This window comes from Gymnoscopelus braueri (assembly GCF_963280865.1).
Source record: "Gymnoscopelus braueri genome assembly, chromosome: 14".
Lineage (NCBI taxonomy): Eukaryota > Metazoa > Chordata > Actinopteri > Myctophiformes > Myctophidae > Gymnoscopelus > Gymnoscopelus braueri.
This window is the reverse complement of record NC_137619.1, coordinates 17,010,112-17,028,316: the sequence shown is the minus strand read 5'-3', so window position 1 is coordinate 17,028,316 and position 18,205 is coordinate 17,010,112. Positions and strand designations below refer to the sequence as shown.

Below are 18,205 nucleotides of genomic sequence, written 5' to 3'. Positions count from 1 at the left end.
TGTACTTAGTTACTTTACACCACTGCAAAGCACAGCACGTCCAAGTCTTTTGCAGCCAGGTATTAAAAGTAAAAGTCTGTCAAGTAGGCCTAAAATCTCCTTTTATCTCCGCCAGGCCAGGGCAGAGATTATGTTTACGTCCCTGTCTGTCTGTGTGCCTGTGAACAACTAATCTCCAGCACCACTGGACCAATCCATGTTAAACTTTCCACTTTGCACTTCACTCCCAGTAGGCCAAGGAAGAACCTCTTCCTGGCACTATATAACAGGCTGCTTCACTTTTGGCCTAACTCTTTAACCATAGGTTGCAGTGTCACCACCAGGCTTTTCCACACAAAAGGTTAGTACAGTAAGAAAAAAAAAAGAAAAAAAAAGAAAGAAAGAAAGAAAGAAATCCTGGATTCCTTGATTCCTCACACAGGCCGAGCTCATTTCCGCCTCACAAGATTTTCCGTCAATTCGTTTTCTTCAATACACACTTTTTGCTACAACTGCTGCTACTAAAATGTTTGTCCAAAACACACGCAAAAAGGTACACATTATCAGGGACGGATAACCCGGGCCCCTGGGCCAATAACCCCCACCCCACCCCTGTGCGCTACCCACAACGGCCAGTCAGGTTGGCACAGCACGCAAACACACTGCACGGGTTTTAAGGCATGTGTGGGTCAAGAAAACACCTGTACACTTTTTATCATACAGGATTGACAGTCTGTAACCTAAAGTACAGTATGTGCATGAATTTGCATGTCAATCCCAGCCCCTGGCCTGCGTTTGAGAATCACTGCTGTATATACAGAGGTGGGCCCACATATTTCATAGGTGATTAACCTATAGATTTCATTTCAGTAGATTTAGATTTAGATTTAGATTGCAGTTTCACAAAACATTACAAAAGGCATAGGCTCAAAGCTTATTTATTCATTCATACAATGTTCGTAATGAACAAACATTCAAAAATATTCCGCAAGACTTCATACTTACACACAAGCACACACAAACCTAGATTATATATACCCATATACACACATTCAAATATACATACTGTAGATATTCAAACACTAATTTTTACAGCCAAGTAAATTGTTGATGGCCCCGCGGCCCACTTCCCCCCATAAGGGCCCCTGGGCCATGTCCCCACTGGCCCAATGGCTAATCCGTCCTAGCACATTATCTCTGTAGTCACGTGATCGAGATGTATCTGTCAGATTTTTCAGATTCCTTTCCAATTGACTACAATTGACTTATTTGCTGGAGGGGCCGTTTCGCAAGAAATGCCATAAATCATGAACCAAGCGTTTGATTGGCATAAAGCATGGGTTTTCAACTGATTATGAACCAGGGACCACCACCCTGACTGAGAATCAACCTGGGGACCACTGTTGTGTTGGGAACAGTGGTTAATTCGAGGTGAATTAAATCAAGCCCTTAACAGTCATTATTTAACTGAGATATGCTAGTGGTCCAGAGCTCAGAAAAGATTGAGAACCACTGATCCATTCCTTTCCCATGGTTGCCCTTATTCTGTTCTCTTAACCTTCCATATTAAACTCATGTTAACTGATTAATTGCAACATATGTATGAGCAAGCACATGCGATTTATATGGGCACATTTCCTACTAATGATGACTAAACCAGGTAAACCGGTACAGTTTCCCTTGAAATTCCAACTCCCATTTCTGTGGAAGTTCTTGACATCCGACTTCCAAGTAATTGACAACATTGATCATGCGTCAGCGTCATCATACATCATGCTGTTTCTCAACTAGAGGTTGATAAAATAAAATATAATACAATTTTATAGCGCCACACCACACATGGTGGTGTGGCGCTATAACAACTCGCTTCACATTTTGGCCTATACCCTTGAACCGTAGGTCGTACAATAAAAAATTGTCAAACAAGGTTTTCATACTCCCATATCGTTTGCCTGTAATTAGATTCACAAAATTGTGGGTGAGCCGGGGCCTATTTCTTACAAAAACATCATTATATCTTCAACGCAACATCCAATCAACCCCAAATTGGAATCACATGAGGGGCCTCTTGAGCGCACCTCCAAAAGCACTTTCCATAGGGAAACACAAACACACGCAGTTAGCAGAAGAGAGACATTTCTGCATAATGTTACACCATCTGTTGTACAAACTGACTCCCCCCGCAGCTTCCTCATGTCCTGATGGCTACACCCCACAACTGACACAGCCCTGAGTAGGCAACCCGGCCTGGCAGAGTTCTGTGCTCCAAGGAGCACACTTGTTGTGCTCCAAATTCACTTGAGACACCTGCTGTTTAGCTATACAGTACCTATATCCTCTTTGAAAGAATACTTCAATTATTGTCGGGACTGTTGGTTGTAGGCCTATGTAGCTTTCCTCTCTGTTTTCCTGAAACAATTTAGAAACTATAATAGACAGACTTGACCAGCCTACTTATTGAATGATTGAATGACTTATATATCCAGTTGTGTCCCTGTTCCATTTTCAAGGACATGCAGAAATGTTCTGACTGTACTGCTGCTCATTAGGTCCTTGGCTGAACTCATGGTGCTTCAAAGAATATTATGCATATTATTATGCAAGACAGCAGCTAGGGTGAAGAAAAAGACAGGAAGGTTTTCCACTAACTATGTGCCCCCAGGCAAACATTTATTCCAAAAACATTCAATTCAATTCAAACTTTATTCCAGACAAATATCACACAACACAACAAATAAATAACAAAACAAAACATAAAAAAAAATACATAAAATCATACATAGAGGCTGACTCTCCAGTGTTTACGCAGCCTGGACGAGTACCGGAGACAGCTCTTCCCAGCGATTGACTATATCCTCAATAATACTGTTCCGGGACTCATCCAGGCGAGACATGAATCCATTCATAGAGTGCCTTAAGAGAGCCTCACAAGTGTGGATTCCACATGTTACAAACAAGTGACTGGCACTATGCCAACTAGGGACCTTAAGTAGTATCCTCAGGGCATCATTGTAGGCCACTTTAAGCCTCCGTATGCTACCTTAGTATGTGCACCACAAGAAAGCTGTATACATGGGAGTGCAGAATGCTTTAAAAAGTTCACACTTGACAGTACCTGAAGTCCTGAACACATACTGAACCTGCGAAGCAGCATATTAGCCTGGGCATAAAGTATGCGGCACTGCCTAGAGATATTTCTATCATCATGGAGATTGTCAGTAAAAATGTGGCCACGGTACTTGATTTCCTGGCACACAGATAGACGACTGTCACATAGGTGAAAGGCTGGGAAGGCCAATTTCTTGTCCTCATGGCTTCTCACTATCATGACAATACTCTTTTTTGCATTATAAATTATGTCAATGTTTTTGGAAGTTGGAACAAATAAATACATTTTATAATAGAATAGAATAGAATAATATCTATCTACCTTGGTACCCCCCACACCCTTCTACATCTGACAAAAGCTGAGACCCTCCACACGTGCATGTGTGCACACACACGCATGCACTTGTTTTAGGCATGTTGACCACTTAAGAGGCCCTATATACTTCCCATGATGATGAATAGCAAAAATATCCAATCATTAAGCTCAAAACACGGAGCTTGTAGATCTGCTATTTTAGCTATTTATGAAGAAAAACAAAAACAACAAAGTTTTCTTTATGACAAGTGTGGTGGAATCTCTCGAGGAGCAAGGCACCCCAAGTATACCATCCCTATCACGCAGAGAGACTCAAATATTGTCTTACCTACCACTCACAAAGTGTTTCAATATGAGCATCCTGCCTCCATCATCAGAATTCATGTTGCAGTCCTAATACAGTCTGTCCTCTCATCTCTATTTGAATCACAGACCTTTAGACACAGTGTCATTGGCTGGTCATTGTGACCCTACTAGATATCATATTTGTCATCATGTTGCATTAATCTTAATATAGCATTTCAAGCAAGACCGTGATGAAGCAATCTCTTCTGACCAATAAAACATATGTGTGTATTTACTCAAATACATACAGTGTACAATATCAATCTTGCATATCAACGCATAGTAAATTCCCTAACACATTTTTTTTAACTGATATCACATCGAGAACATACAGACAGACATGAAAACAAGCTATGGTTTTGTACAACATGTTTAAAATGTTGGACTATCTCCAAACAGACAAGGCCCCAGCCGCCCCACAATCCCCTGTGATTATTGGAGGGCCCGGACCCCCAGTTTGGGAAACAATCCTACTTATTTATGCTTCTTCAAAAGGTACATAATATATGACTAATTATAAGCTAAAACATTTAATTAAAAGCACATTTTAATAGCCATTTATATATTTATTGAGTTGTGGACTATTTGGGCTGATTTTTATATTGCAGACAATTTGTATCTGACACAAATTAACAGGTGATCCGCAAATAAATGGAGAAATTAGCTTTTAATGACTTTGTTCTGTTCATGTGTGGAGTAGTGATGTTGAGAGTGGTGTAAACTAAAGTACATTTACTCAAGTACTGTACTTGAGTACAACTTTGAGTTTTTTTTACTTTACTGGAGTATTTCCAATTTCCAGTACTTTTACTTCTACTCCACTACATCTCAGAGGCAAATATTGTAATTTTACTCCACTACAATTATTTGAAACTTTAGTTACTAGTTACTTTGTAGATTTTGATTATTATAACAAAACATACATTAATCTTCAGCCCTATGTACATTTCGGCCATTTGAAAATAGCCAATCTACAAGCTCACAATGCGTCGTGATGAGCTTGTAGATCTGCTATTTACAAAAGATTTTTATACATTTGAAAACTTGTGAAATGGGACATTCTGTATGATTGAGTGCATAATGAGTGCTTTCTACTTTTGGTACTTTAAAGTACATTTTGATACAATTTTTTTGTACTTTTACAGTAATAAGTAATATTTTTATACCAAACTTGCACTTGTAACAGACTATTTCTACAATAAGGTTTTGATACTTTTACTTAAGTAAAACATGTGAGTACTTTTTCCATCACTGGATAAAAGTTCTTGTCAAAACATGACCTACTCTGTGCTGAATGAATCCCCTCAGGTGATTGGGTAGTTCTGGTCTGTAAGCTGACTTCTAATTGGCAGCTTTTCTTTGGCTGGCTGGCTGTGGTTTGTAAACTGACTTTTAATTGGCAGCAGTCCTGTGTGCTCTTCTGTTCTTTGATTGGCTGGCTGTGGTTTGTAAGCTGACTTTTAATTGGCAGCAGTCCTGTGCTCCTCTATTCTTTGAGGAGGTGCGGCAGTCAGTGGTTGTTTGTTGAACTCGTGCTAACCGGAGTAGCCTTGGCTAGCTACACAACCATGAATGAAACAATGTTTCCCTAGGCTAGGCACACATTTAACTCTAATAGGGCCACAGTTTAAGTAAGACCATCTTCACGGTACATGTGCGAACCGGGGGTGAGTCCATAAGTTTGAGCGTTTGTTATTCTTTTTATACAGTCTTAATAGTTGACAGACAGATTCATTGATGACAATTGAACGTATGGTGTCAAAACTACACTGGGTGCTGTTTAGTAAGAATTGTTGTTTTCTGTACGTTAGTTCAGTTGGCAAGAGTGACTGCGGTCATTTGTAATGAGAATACACGATTGATTTCTGTTCATGCTCAGCATCCCCCCTCCAAACAGTGGTGGAAAGTAACTAAGTACATTTACTCGGGTACAATTTTGAGGTACTTTTTACTTTACTTAAGTATTCCCAATTTTCAATACATTTACTTCTACTCTACTACATCTCAGAGGCAAATATTGTACTTTTACTCCACTACAATTATTTAAAAACTTTAGTTACTTACTTTGCAGCTGTACATTATATAATAACATACATTTACCACTTCAGCCTTATTTTATACATAGGCTGATGTGACGCGTTGTGAGCTTGTAGATCTGCTATTTTCAAACATTTTAGTACTTTTAAATATATTTTGATGCCAATACCTTTGCACTTTTACTCAAGTAAGATTTTGAACACAGGCCTTTTACTTGTAACAGTGTTTTTATATTGTGGTGTTAAATAAGTAAAACATATCTGAGTACTTCTTCTTCCACCACTCCTGTTCATGCTTCCCCCCTCCCTCCAATTCCAAAGGTTTCCATAGCATGGAGCTTGAGGACCAGTGGTGGAAGGGACAGCTTGCTGTAGATATATACCAAGCCCTGCGCTACAAAGTAAGATATCAACTGTGTGGTAAACTTAATGGAGCACGTCACCCATTTTCAACCTCATCTTCATAATTGGTCCTCATTACAAGATGTCACCATTTCTGTCTACTCTACCTGTATCTCAGAGGTGGACTGTGGACACTTAAGATTTCAAACTTTAAATTTGTTATTGATGCAAGAACAAGGGCTTATATTTAAGTAGTCTTTCCAGGAAGCGAGAGGCTGTAGTTCCCATTAGCTTGGAACCCCCATGATGATATCATCAGTAGGCAGGTTTCTGAACTGTCCACATTCCACCTCTTGAGACACAAGAGTGACAAGACGGAAGCGGTGCCAGAAGATAAGACAGAAATGAGTGACATTTTGACTGCCAAACATTTGGAATGCCCTGACACCATCCTTTAAAACATGTAAATCACTAGTTTCTTTAAAAACTGGCCTGAAAAATCATCTATCAGGAGACCACTAGGGGAGATGCATTTCCCATAGAAAGGAGGTGTCATTCACTGCTGCCGTTTTTCCTTTTCCATGTATTGTTATTTTTATGCTATGTTGATGAATTGAATACATAGGACCACAATGGAAACATTTTTTTGTGTTATCTTTTTAGCCTTAATGTCTGACTGTGCCACATGCCGTTTACATTTTTAATAATGGCTATTGAAGTATTCAATCAATCAATGAAAACCGGTTATCCCCACACCGTGTAATCACCAGGAGCTGAAGTTGCCTTCCTTCAAAGGGCAATCCCCTCAGCTCAACTTCAGACGGTACTTTGCGGACCTGATAGCCATCGTCAGCAACCGCTTCCAGCTGTGCCCCGCAGCCAGACACCTGGCCGTCTACTTGCTCGACCTTTTCATGGACCGGTACGATATCACCGTGCAACAACTTCACATGGTCTCGCTCTCCTGTCTTCTCTTGGCCAGTAAGTATACAACTGACTGAATTTAACCCATTAATGGGTTATGCCAATGCATTGTCCGAAAAAATATCATTTTCATAATCATATATAGGCCACGGTATCGCCTGTGGTTTCATGTAATGCTTTGTAAATGGCACAATGTAATTTCCCTCCTTAATGTAGGTAAATTTGAGGAGAGAGAGGACCGGGTGCCCAAGCTGGAGACGCTGAACAGTTTGGGCTGCATGAGCTCCATGAACCTGGTGCTGACCAAGCAGGGCTTGTTACACACCGAGCTGCTCCTGCTGGAAACCTTCCAATGGAACCTTTGCCTTCCCACGGCGGCTCATTTCATTGAGTACTACCTGTCCATCGCTGTCCACGACGGTGACCTCCATGACGGCTTGCCCATGACCTGTCTGGAGAAGACGAAGCTTTATATGGCCAAGTATGCCGATTACTTCCTGGAGGTTTCCTTGCAAGGCAAGCTGCATTTTTGCGTGTATGATTTGTAATGTTTATATCAAACCAATCTATCAAACGATATAATATTTTCTCTGACCACATCCCACTTATGGCTCCCCATCCAATTCATAAACCATACCTCAGATGGCATTTATAGTATTATAAAGGAATAGTTCACCCCCAAAATTAAAAAAAAAATTCTCGCAAAAAAAGACTCAAAGAGTCCACTGGTCATCAAATTATTGGCTTAGGATTAGGAATGCGTCTTGTGTTTATAGAAAAAATATGTTATTTTTTGGGGTGAACTATCCCTTTTTAAGGAGGGTGGTTCTCTGCTGTAAGTGATATCTAATTAGGTTTAGAGAAGTCCGACAACGACTGCTGATCTGCTGCAGGTGGTGACAGGCTGTTTTTTTTTTTTTTTTTTCAGATCATGTGTTCTTGTGTTTTGCTCCATCGCTGGTGGCTGCTGCTTGTGTGTCCGCCTCCCGCCTCATCCTACACCTGTCTACGGCATGGCCCCCCCGCCTGCAGTGCCTGTCTGGCTACACATGGGAGAACCTGGTCCCCTGCGCTGAAAAACTACTCATGTGAGTGCCTGTCCATGGCCTGGATGACACATCATTGTTTAAAGGCTTTTGATTGAATTGGTCAATAAACGCAGTACAATAAATGTAGAGGAATTTATCTTAATGATATTGATGCAGGATGACACTGGCAATAGAATGTTAATGATACGATGCAAGGAGATGATGCAACACTTGTATGGAATATAGGCTAAAGATGCCTGCTATATTTTCACTGCAGTCTTTTAAATGATTAACAGTGCAGCCGTTTCTCTCTTTCTTTCAGTGCACATGACAGTGATGTCAAGGAGGCCAATAAACTGAAGTGCCAGAAGACTAGTCAACAGCAGCAGCAGGGCCAGACGGTGTACCACAGCTCAGGCCAGACGGCTGCCAGTGTGGCCCAATACATACACCGGCCAACCATGCAGTATCCCCAGCAGACTCTGCAGTCCATTATAGGCCCCGGCCCCGGCCACAGGTCTACCTCCTACCTCAACCACTCTGCTGCCAGTAATGGTCCCCAGCATAGCCATACTCAGACCATCTCAGCCACTCTAGACCCAAAGGCTAATGCTCAAAACCGGGCCTACCAAGTTAGCATGCACTATGCATGTGCTGCACCCTGCTTTGACCGCTGAGGTGTCCTCAGGAGAGTTTATTTTCTTTTTTTGTCTCCCTAGTTCAGTTGTTGCCAATTCACCCCATGTATATAATCCCTGTCACGGCCAACCACTATTTGTTGGCCTTGGGGACGGTGTAGAGTAGACGACCCCGTTTCCTCCAATACACATGGAGTCACCTGACAGTGAGGAGTTTCACCGGGAGGTTGTAATGCACACGGAGGTACACACTATCCCTCCCTGCTCCGCTCCCGGTAGAGTCGCTAGTGCAGCGACAGATAGCCTCCTTGGCTGGCGTTGGAGCTCCCAGCTAAGCTGGAGGCACTGTGGAGGAATCTTAACGCTAATTTCCACGTTAGTGGAGGTACCCCTGCGCCACGATCAGGAGAGTTTGTGTTGTAAAGGAGGAATGCTCGGTGTGATCTGTTTCTCTCAGACAGAGCAGGCAGGACTGTGCAGGATTAGATTGAATGAAAAGCCATGCTTTTAATTTCCAAGGGACTAGCCGAGATTAGCACAGCACTTTGACCCAAATGTTTACACAATGTGCAATATGACCACTCTGTTGTGTAATTCTGTTGACAACCTGCAAAGAGCTTCTTTTTTTTTGTCTTTTCTTTTTTTTCTTTCAAAAGCTGATTGAATGATTGAGTTATTTACCAGATGTGAGTATTGTAAAGTGGGTGGATGGTAGGCTTTTGTACCACTAGAACCACTAATGTTACTGGATAATTTACCTGTGCTACAGGCCAAAGGTAGTCCTGCATTTATTTATGACGAACTACCTCAGACTTATTGAATGTATATTTCCTTGTTTCCTGTAACCAGTTTATGGATGATGGTGAAACATGTAGCATTTATGTGAAGACGTGGTGGACACTTTAGATAAGTGAGCACGGTTGTTAGGTGTACCTCAAACACTTTGCTTTTTTTAGGACTATTATTTGTATTTTATTATTTAGTGTTGTAGGTTTCACAGTTTATTTGGCAAGAGAAAATGGTTACACCTTTATCAATGAGTTCTGTGCACTTATATGATGGTACTTTTTAAGTAAAATCCTACATGTTGATTGTACCAAGATAAACAGTCCAAAGTTTATTGCTTACAAACTCATTTGTGAGATTAAATGTACCTCGCAATGCTGTTGTACACAAACCTTTGTCTAGTGTATGCATCGTTGCTGTAGCCGTGCTAAACAGCTGGGTGTTGAAGTCAACATTCCATTTGACTCGACATTCTTTCTCTGCTGTGAGAGACCAACAGATGTGCAGTGACCAGCCTTAAATTAGGGTTGTTTTCCAACTTAATTTATGCTCCATCGCATGACAGTATCGTCATGCGATACAATCTACTTTCATTATATGATGTAGAGCTATTTCTTTTCACCATGTAGCTTAACAAACGCTACAAAGGCTACATTTTCAGTGGCACATCAATGTAAGATAGTACAAGAGAGAATTCTCCATGTAGGTTTTATCTAAGTCACATCAGGTGCAAAGTACAAAGTAGCTCACTAGTTACTTTTACTAAGCAATTTGTGGTGTAGCTAGCTACTTATTTTTTTAAAGCTTTTAGTGTTGCTCAGTTTAGAATTTTCAGGAGTAACTAGTAGCTAGCTAGCTACATTTTAAGTAGCTTGTAAATCTGTTTTTTGGTGAGTGACACTGTTGTGTTATACCGTGTAGAGTATAAATCTGCGGTGTTTTAGTTCTCCAGTGCAGCTAGAACATAAAAGAGCCCATGCTGATGTTTGACCACAATGGCTAGGAAGAGCCACATGGACAGGATGTGACTGGGGGAAGAGATGACGTAGCCCAACGAGGCTGAAACCATTAGCCATAATACGTACAACAGTGACATCTAAAGCCCAGTTCAGATATACTAGATTTGCAGGCAATGTGTCGGCAACTCAGCATATTTGATTTTGGTGTCATGTGTAAACGTGCACCAAATTTTGAGTGGCGGCAGTCTTGTTTTGGCTTGGGACCGACCTATAACATTGCAGGCAAAGTCTTTGCGGAAAGCAAGTGTGAACACCGCGCCGGCAGCATTATGGTATTGCTTGCCTATTCTGAGTGCGACTTGTGTTCAATAGTATTTTTTTTTAACATGAATGGAGAAGTGTTCAACAGTTGAACACTGATGACATGCCATATGGCAGTTTTCCAACTAAGATCTGAATCTAGCAGAGAATAAGGTAATTCATGTGAGGTGATAAAGACAGTCTAGTTATGTTTTTAAATGTTTAATAATTTTTTACAATGCATCTGTCTCTGTTACAACTAGTTCTCCAACTCACCGTCAGTGACGGTCCCTCTCATAAATATATGGTTGCTCGACCATGAATGGCCATGCTCTTTCATATCAGGCTAGAGATGATGTAGACTGCCAGAGCATCCTCTGTTCTGGTGATCTCATGTTTTTTTTCCCCTGGTAAGTCGTGGATAGGAAGATCGTGAAAATTCTTAAGAAATGTTAAAACATTAAAAAGATTTTCAGATATTCTAGAAAATGGATCTACATGCACACAATGCGTTGCAATGTGATGTGTTGAGAGCGTGTCTATTTTTGAAAGTGGTTAAACGGAACAAACTCCTTTCCTCTTAGGTAGTGACCTTGAATTTGACCTTCCAAGGTTGCTTGAGATCATGTTGCCAATTAAAGACCATGTACTGTACATATATACTATGACTTCCTGTGGAAAATGTCATTTGGACAGATGACCTTTTCCTCTCAAACTTTGAACAACGATTTTCATTCTGAAATAGAGTAGATTGTAGAAAGAAAATAAATATATTGTCTCCCAATTACATACCAAAAAACATATATTCTAGAGCTCATTGTCTTTCCAGAAAGTTTCATATCTTCCTATGCAGCTGTTTCCTGTAAAGTTGATAACGGACAATCTGTATGACAAACTCAAATTTCCTGTGTCTCCTTGAGAACCTTACTGAGCATCATGCGCTTAAACTCAACTCTGAGGAGACATAACTCATGTCCCATATGACATATTGGAAATATACCTCATTTAAGAGTTCCATGTGAGTTGGCGATAGATAATTCTAAAAGGATTCTGAGTATGTTTGCTACCACTGCAGATGAGTCAGACTAAAAAACATAAGATGAGAACTTTGAGGATACCATATCTGACATAGGAAAGTCAATGACTGGAAAAAGCTTTTGACTGGTGGATATTGACCTAATCATCTGAATTATATAACTTAGTGTCTTTCAAAGATGTTTAAAAGAGCATACTTTGGGGTAATTCATCATTTGAAAAATGCATCTGTTTTTCTTTTTACGAATACAACTCGTATATTGTCGCTATCCAACTATCTCCATTTTTCAACATTTTCATTTTTCTTTTAAATAAATCAGTGCTATTGAACACCCTTTATTATGTTGTGTGTGTGTGTGTGTGTGTTTTACAAATATTGAACCAATGAAAAGTATTTAAAAAGCGCTGACTAAACCTTTCAACTCCTTTAGATCCTCAAACTGTCGGTCAAACCACCTAACTCCAACTTTGGAGATTTATTTTTTACATCATTGATTAGGATGACGAAGTCGGATGGAAATCTCCACAGTAATGGTCAAAAACCTCCTAACTCCACTTGAGCTGTATTTGGGTGAAGTGATGATAATATAAGGACACATTCAATGTATGTATGTCGCCATACCAACTTTGATGAGGCAGAATTGTGTTCTAAAAACATTTATTTCCTGAATAGTTTATATTTTGGTCATGGCTGGTTTCTGCCCGACAGCAGAAATATATGTAATACAATATAATGTGAAGGACTGCCACTGGTGAACAGATATTTTGCCCTTTAACAAAGCAGTACATAGTCTGTAGAGGGCAGTACATGTCACTCTTTTGATGGTGCTTCCCATTTCTAGGGTTTAATAGTTCCACAAGAAGTATCTATTTTCTTGTAGGCTAAGAATGCATGTTGTCTCTGTAAAATAGGCATTTTCACAATTTTTACTCAAGAATGTGATTAAATCAGTCTGTTCTTTAATCATTTTAATGCATTGTGCTCTTGGGTTTAAAAGAGGTCTACAAACATAACCTCATGAAAAGTGAACCATGAAAAAAAATCCCAAGACAAGAAAAGCCAGATTAGTGTTCCCCATAAACTACAACATCACACAGAGATTACAATTAATAAATAAAGGGTTTGAAAGAAAATGAATTATGATAGATTTTTATCTTGTCCCTGTTCAATATGTGTTCACACATTCTACCATCTGAGCACCAGACAAATTTTAGTTGGTTTCTATTATGAAAAAAAAAGTATTTATTGTGATTTGTGATAAATTATTTGTGTACCTCTAAGATGATCCACACACATGTGCCTGCTCTCCCCAACATCGGAGGGGGAAAGCAAAGAAATGAATAAACCCATGTTGCCAACTTCTCCTGGGTTATATAAAGATGAAAACAAATGGACTGTGGGGTTGTGGTGTGTTTAGTCATTCACAAGTTTATCAGGTTTTTCGTTTTTTTAAGCACTGAATGGATGAAACTTGGCAATGTGTATAGGAAACCTCAAGCAGCGTTAATGTATACTGATTAAGGTTGACCTCTTTCATATAACAATGTGGTCGCTGATGAAACATTCCATATACCGAAACAATATTGTCCAGGAAACCTCAAGTGCACATCTGATTGCTTGATGTAACAATGTGGTCGATCCTTACCAAAAAAAAGCCATTCTTCTTGGGAGTATGTCCTGTAGAGCTTCCTGTGGAGGAAGAAGTGGTCTGAACCTGGTGGCATGTACTGTGTCCCTTCAGCTGTGGTTATGATGACTGGCTGCTTCCTCCTTCCAACCACTCTACACTGCCACTCAAATTCATGGTCCAGTTCAGCAGCCACCGACACTCACTGCCAGAATAGCCTACGCTCATGAAACGGTAACCGGAAGAGTGGGCACCAAGAAAGAGTGGGCACCTCAATGTTAAATTGGCTATTTTTTTCTCTCAAAATGTTAAATTCTTGAGCATTCCACAATTAAGGCCTAATATCTCTTCAATTGTTACAAAACCTGTATAGCCAGTCATTTTGGGCATAAATAAGTAAGTTGAAGGGAAAGTTTAGGTCTGATGATCATGTACCGTGTATGATCAAATCATGTACTTTATATTACTTCAAAATTTTGCCAATTTAACATTGAGGTTCCCACATTTCCTAGGTGCCCAGACTGCCCACTCTTCCTTTATCCATTAAAACTAATATTGAAAATGTATTGGAAAGGATGAAAATTTTAGATCATAATAAGACATTTATTTTTATATGGCATCCTATCTACCAACCACAGTGACATCTGGTCCTAGAGTGGAGAAGTATAGAGTATGATTATGTAAACAAAGAAGTATTTAATGAAAGAATTGTCACTAATGAAACTATGAATAATGAGACACTATACCCATTATTGCGCCGCACCTCCGCCCAAGTGGAGCTTACTATGAAAACCGTGCTCGGGTTGTGTGTGTGAGGCTCTGGTGTGTGTGCAGTATGTGTGCAGCCGCGCCCCCATGTGACTCACGCTCTCATTGGCTGCTGACAGATCTCAGAGTGGAGCTTACTATGAAACCAACCCGATCGCCCCCCAAACACGGTGAAATAGCACGGATTGACAAACGGCAATTCCGTGCATAGATGACTAGGAACTCCGAAACTCCGTGCATAGGAGAACCATATCCCCCCCCATTAACTTCAATACGAGGCGAAGGCAGTCACGTGACTTTCTCTCTACGCTCTCCCCATCACGGTGAAATAACACGGATTACAAGTCCGTAAATACACAACATAACAATTTAAAAAAGACACAAAAAAAATAGGGCTGCGTTCGCTTCCCGCGTTCGCGCGTCTTACTTGTTACATTTGCTTTAGGTTTGAGATCAGTAACCAGGGACATACTGTAGGTGGAAGACATCCAGGTAAGCCATTCCCCTCTACGTGTTAGTGTGTTTGTGTGTGTGTGTGTGTGTGTGCGCGTGCGCGTGCGTGCGTGCACGTCTGATATATTACTGTGGACTGATGCAGCAGTTATTTGAGAGGTATGGTGACTGAGCCCATGCCACTGTCTACCAGAGCCGACCTACAGCCTCTCAGGGTACTGCTCTGGTATTCACTTGCAATGGTTAGGAGATGATGGACAAAGACAGTGAAAAACTACACTATTGAATAACCAGTCCTTGCATAAGATGCAAATGTGGCCTTTATTCAGTATGAATGAACCTTCATAACAGGAGACTTGAAACTGGAGTCCTGCTTAGCCTAAACAACTATGGAAACTTTTCACTGCAGCCAGGTAAAATCCTGCCTATAGGGCACCAAATTGATCAGGGCCTCAGGAACTCAAAGCTGTCGAGCTGTTCAAATTCAGACTCCACCAGGGTATGCAGCCTCTCTGTTGCACTGCTGACAATTCTCTAGCCCAATGGTTCCCAAACTTTTTAGCTTGAGACCCAAAAGAGAAATTTCTCCGAGAAGTCTCCCCGAGACCCAACTAGTGAAAATAGCAGATACAAGCTCACAACGCATCGCAATACGATGTGCTGTGAGCTTGTCGAGCTGCTATTTTCACTATTTCTTAAATGTATTTCATTTACAGAATTTCTTGGATTTTTATTTTATTCATGAAATTATTTAGATTTTTTATTTTTTTGTCTTTAAATTAGCATTTTGTTTAGAAATGTAAAAAGATTTTTTTAGAGATGAATGAACCCTGAGAAGATCTTGGAGTTTTGTGCTACTGTAGCTGGATGATTGGGATCAAAGTTCCGATCCCTGATTCAGGCCCGCAAGTTCCCATTCTAGTCCAGGGCTTTACATCAACAGGGCTTGCAGTGGAGTAGAGGCAGCGGCTTCAAGGTCCTCACATCAGCAAGAATTTGGACTGGTCACACTGCGTGGGCACCGTCGTCAAGGCGACGAGACAACCACTCTTCTTCCTCCGCAGACTGAACCGGTTCAGCATAGACTCCAGGATACAGTACAACTTCTACAGTTGCACCATACTGTACCTGGATTTGCATTTTACCCATCCTAACTATTATAACTAGTGGGCAACTATTGAACAGTGCCCAGGGCAGGGATGTACAGTAAATAACTAAATATATTAATTAATATATACATATATTGCAATACTGTATCTATTGCCAGAGAATATACAGTATGAATGAATATATGTATGATCTATCAAGAATGAGTATAGAGGGATATATACTATGTCTATTAACACTGAGTATGAATTAATATATTATGTAGGGCAGCCATAGCTTAGTGGGCAGAGGCCATCTGGTAATCAGAAGGTCACAGGTTCACCTCCTGGCCCTGGTGTCAAAGTGTCCCTAATAGGCTTTTGGTCATCAGGCAGAGGCTCTGAGCCACTACTGCTACATATATTATTATATATATATTTAATTACTGATTATTTTTACTTGATTTGACCAAGCAGTACATGGGCTGCCTCAGGTGATAACACCTTTTTTGTTTTTACCTTATTAGTCCCATGGCGACAATCCAGTTTTCAGCTTTACCTAGCTGTTAGCTGCTCAGGTGGTTATGATGAGCGATGATGTTATGATATTGTCCCCCCCACTATTGAGGAGGCTCTGCCTACAATGTTGCCACAGCTGTATTGTAAGTGCATGTGACAATGAAGAATAGATTTTTTTTAAATAACACGTTCTAAGTACGTAAATCCTCGAACAAACTGCCTTGCCGGTCTAGATCAAGCTTGATCTAGACCGGCAAGACAAGGCTAAATAGATTGAATCTATTTAGATTAAATGCTTTGCATTGTCCCAAAGAGATAAAACACGTGCTTTAATCTGAATCTGAGTTCAGAGACTTACTCCTGCTCAAGCCTGGGCTTATTTTAGATATTACATAACAATGTTTCATAATCAAGATTCTGAAGAGAGCTGAGCTCCTCATTGTACATTACATGGTTTCAAGTTATATGGAACAGTTCTCTGTTACAATGCTTGTGTGTCACCATGTAAAAATAATATGTAACATGTTCTAGTCATTGAAAACATAATAACCTAGTACTACTACAAGTAGCCTACTTCTGAGTCAGTGATGTCCTCAACACCGATGACAGTGTCACTCTTATAATGGCTCCCCAAGAACATTTCTCCTGAAATGCATTGCTATGTGCTTTCACACATTCACAACTTATAATTCACAGTAATAAATTATTCTGCTTCATTGCCACAACTAGGCATTCTTGATGTTCATTCTTCTCCAGCTCATCTGATTTTTGGCACAAGAACTGATAGGTGTATTCTCTAGGCTGCCTATTCTCTAAGGGGAATAGATTCAGTAACACAAGATTTCCAGCACTCTTTTGAAAACGATTATGGAATATAATTATCAAAGAGTCATGACTTTTGTTTAAAGAAAGTAACACAATCTCACAGCAGTTATGCCAAGTCACCACTGATATAATCTTATTTTAGGCACTATAGTCTTTTCACCTTTGTTGTAGTGAAAAACCTTTCCTCAGATTATGTTGGTGTGAAAGGAGTTGTATAAGCTCTGGTAATATGAGCAAAAAAAAGTCAGTATACAGGGCACCACCACATCCTCTACTTTATACAAAATAGGCTGTATAATGTTTTTGTTTTCACTCCTCTCTTTTAAGCAGATGGTGATACTTTTCCATCACAATTTAGTCATGCTGCTCATTCAAAAAATATGTCATATTACAACAATACAATGTGGCTTGAGGTGAGAAGTGTGTGGTCTATGTAGTATCATTGTGGGCACCCAAAATCCCACCACATGGATTAAAAACAATTATGACACAAACGCCCATTTGGTGTATTCGTGGGCTTTTTTAGTTTCTATTTAATAAAGATGACCACATGCAATGATGCAACCCCGGCAAAATGACAAGAATGGATGGGGTAGAGGACTATAATTACAAGCAATATAAATAAGTTTGGGCGCAATATAAATAAGCGCCAAAACTGAACGTATATAGTTTGTTAAGAAGTAGCCCTCCCAGTGAGCTGTGGCGTTCCACAAGGAAGCATACTAGGGCCTTTACTGTTCCTATATGTAAACGACATGACATCAGCTTGTGACTGCAATTTGTTCTTGTTCGCGGATGACTCGGCTCTCCTGGTCTCGGACAAGGACAAATTGCAGGTTGAAAAAGCCCTTAGCTCTGAACTCAGTAAAATCTGCACCTGGCTCACTAATAACAAACTATCATTATGCCTGGGTAAAACTAAATCCATTCTCGTTGGGTCCAAAATAAACCTCTGCAAGGCCGACAGCTTCACAGTAAAAGTGGGTGACAATGATATCACAAGAATTGGGTTGTATTTTAGAGGCAAAACTGGCAACTAAAGTAATCAAAAAAGTCAACCAAAGAACAAGATTTTTGTACAGGATCTCCTCACTGGTCAGTGGAAATGCATTGAGGACTCCAGCAGGAGCA

The 18,205-nt window shown here is 40.2% G+C and overlaps 1 protein-coding gene across 1 annotated transcript; it reads left to right on the top strand.

Moving 5' to 3' along the window:
* Positions 1 to 5,268: 5,268 nt before the first annotated feature.
* ccnj (cyclin J) lies at positions 5,269 to 12,131 on the top strand. Its single transcript, XM_080449389.1, has 6 exons — positions 5,269 to 5,415; positions 6,106 to 6,185; positions 6,897 to 7,107; positions 7,267 to 7,566; positions 7,979 to 8,138; positions 8,401 to 12,131. The coding sequence occupies exons 2-6, from the start codon at positions 6,117 to 6,119 to the stop codon at positions 8,753 to 8,755; spliced, it is 1,095 nt and encodes a 364-aa protein (XP_080305515.1). The 5' UTR covers positions 5,269 to 5,415; positions 6,106 to 6,116; the 3' UTR covers positions 8,756 to 12,131.
* Positions 12,132 to 18,205: the final 6,074 nt, after the last annotated feature.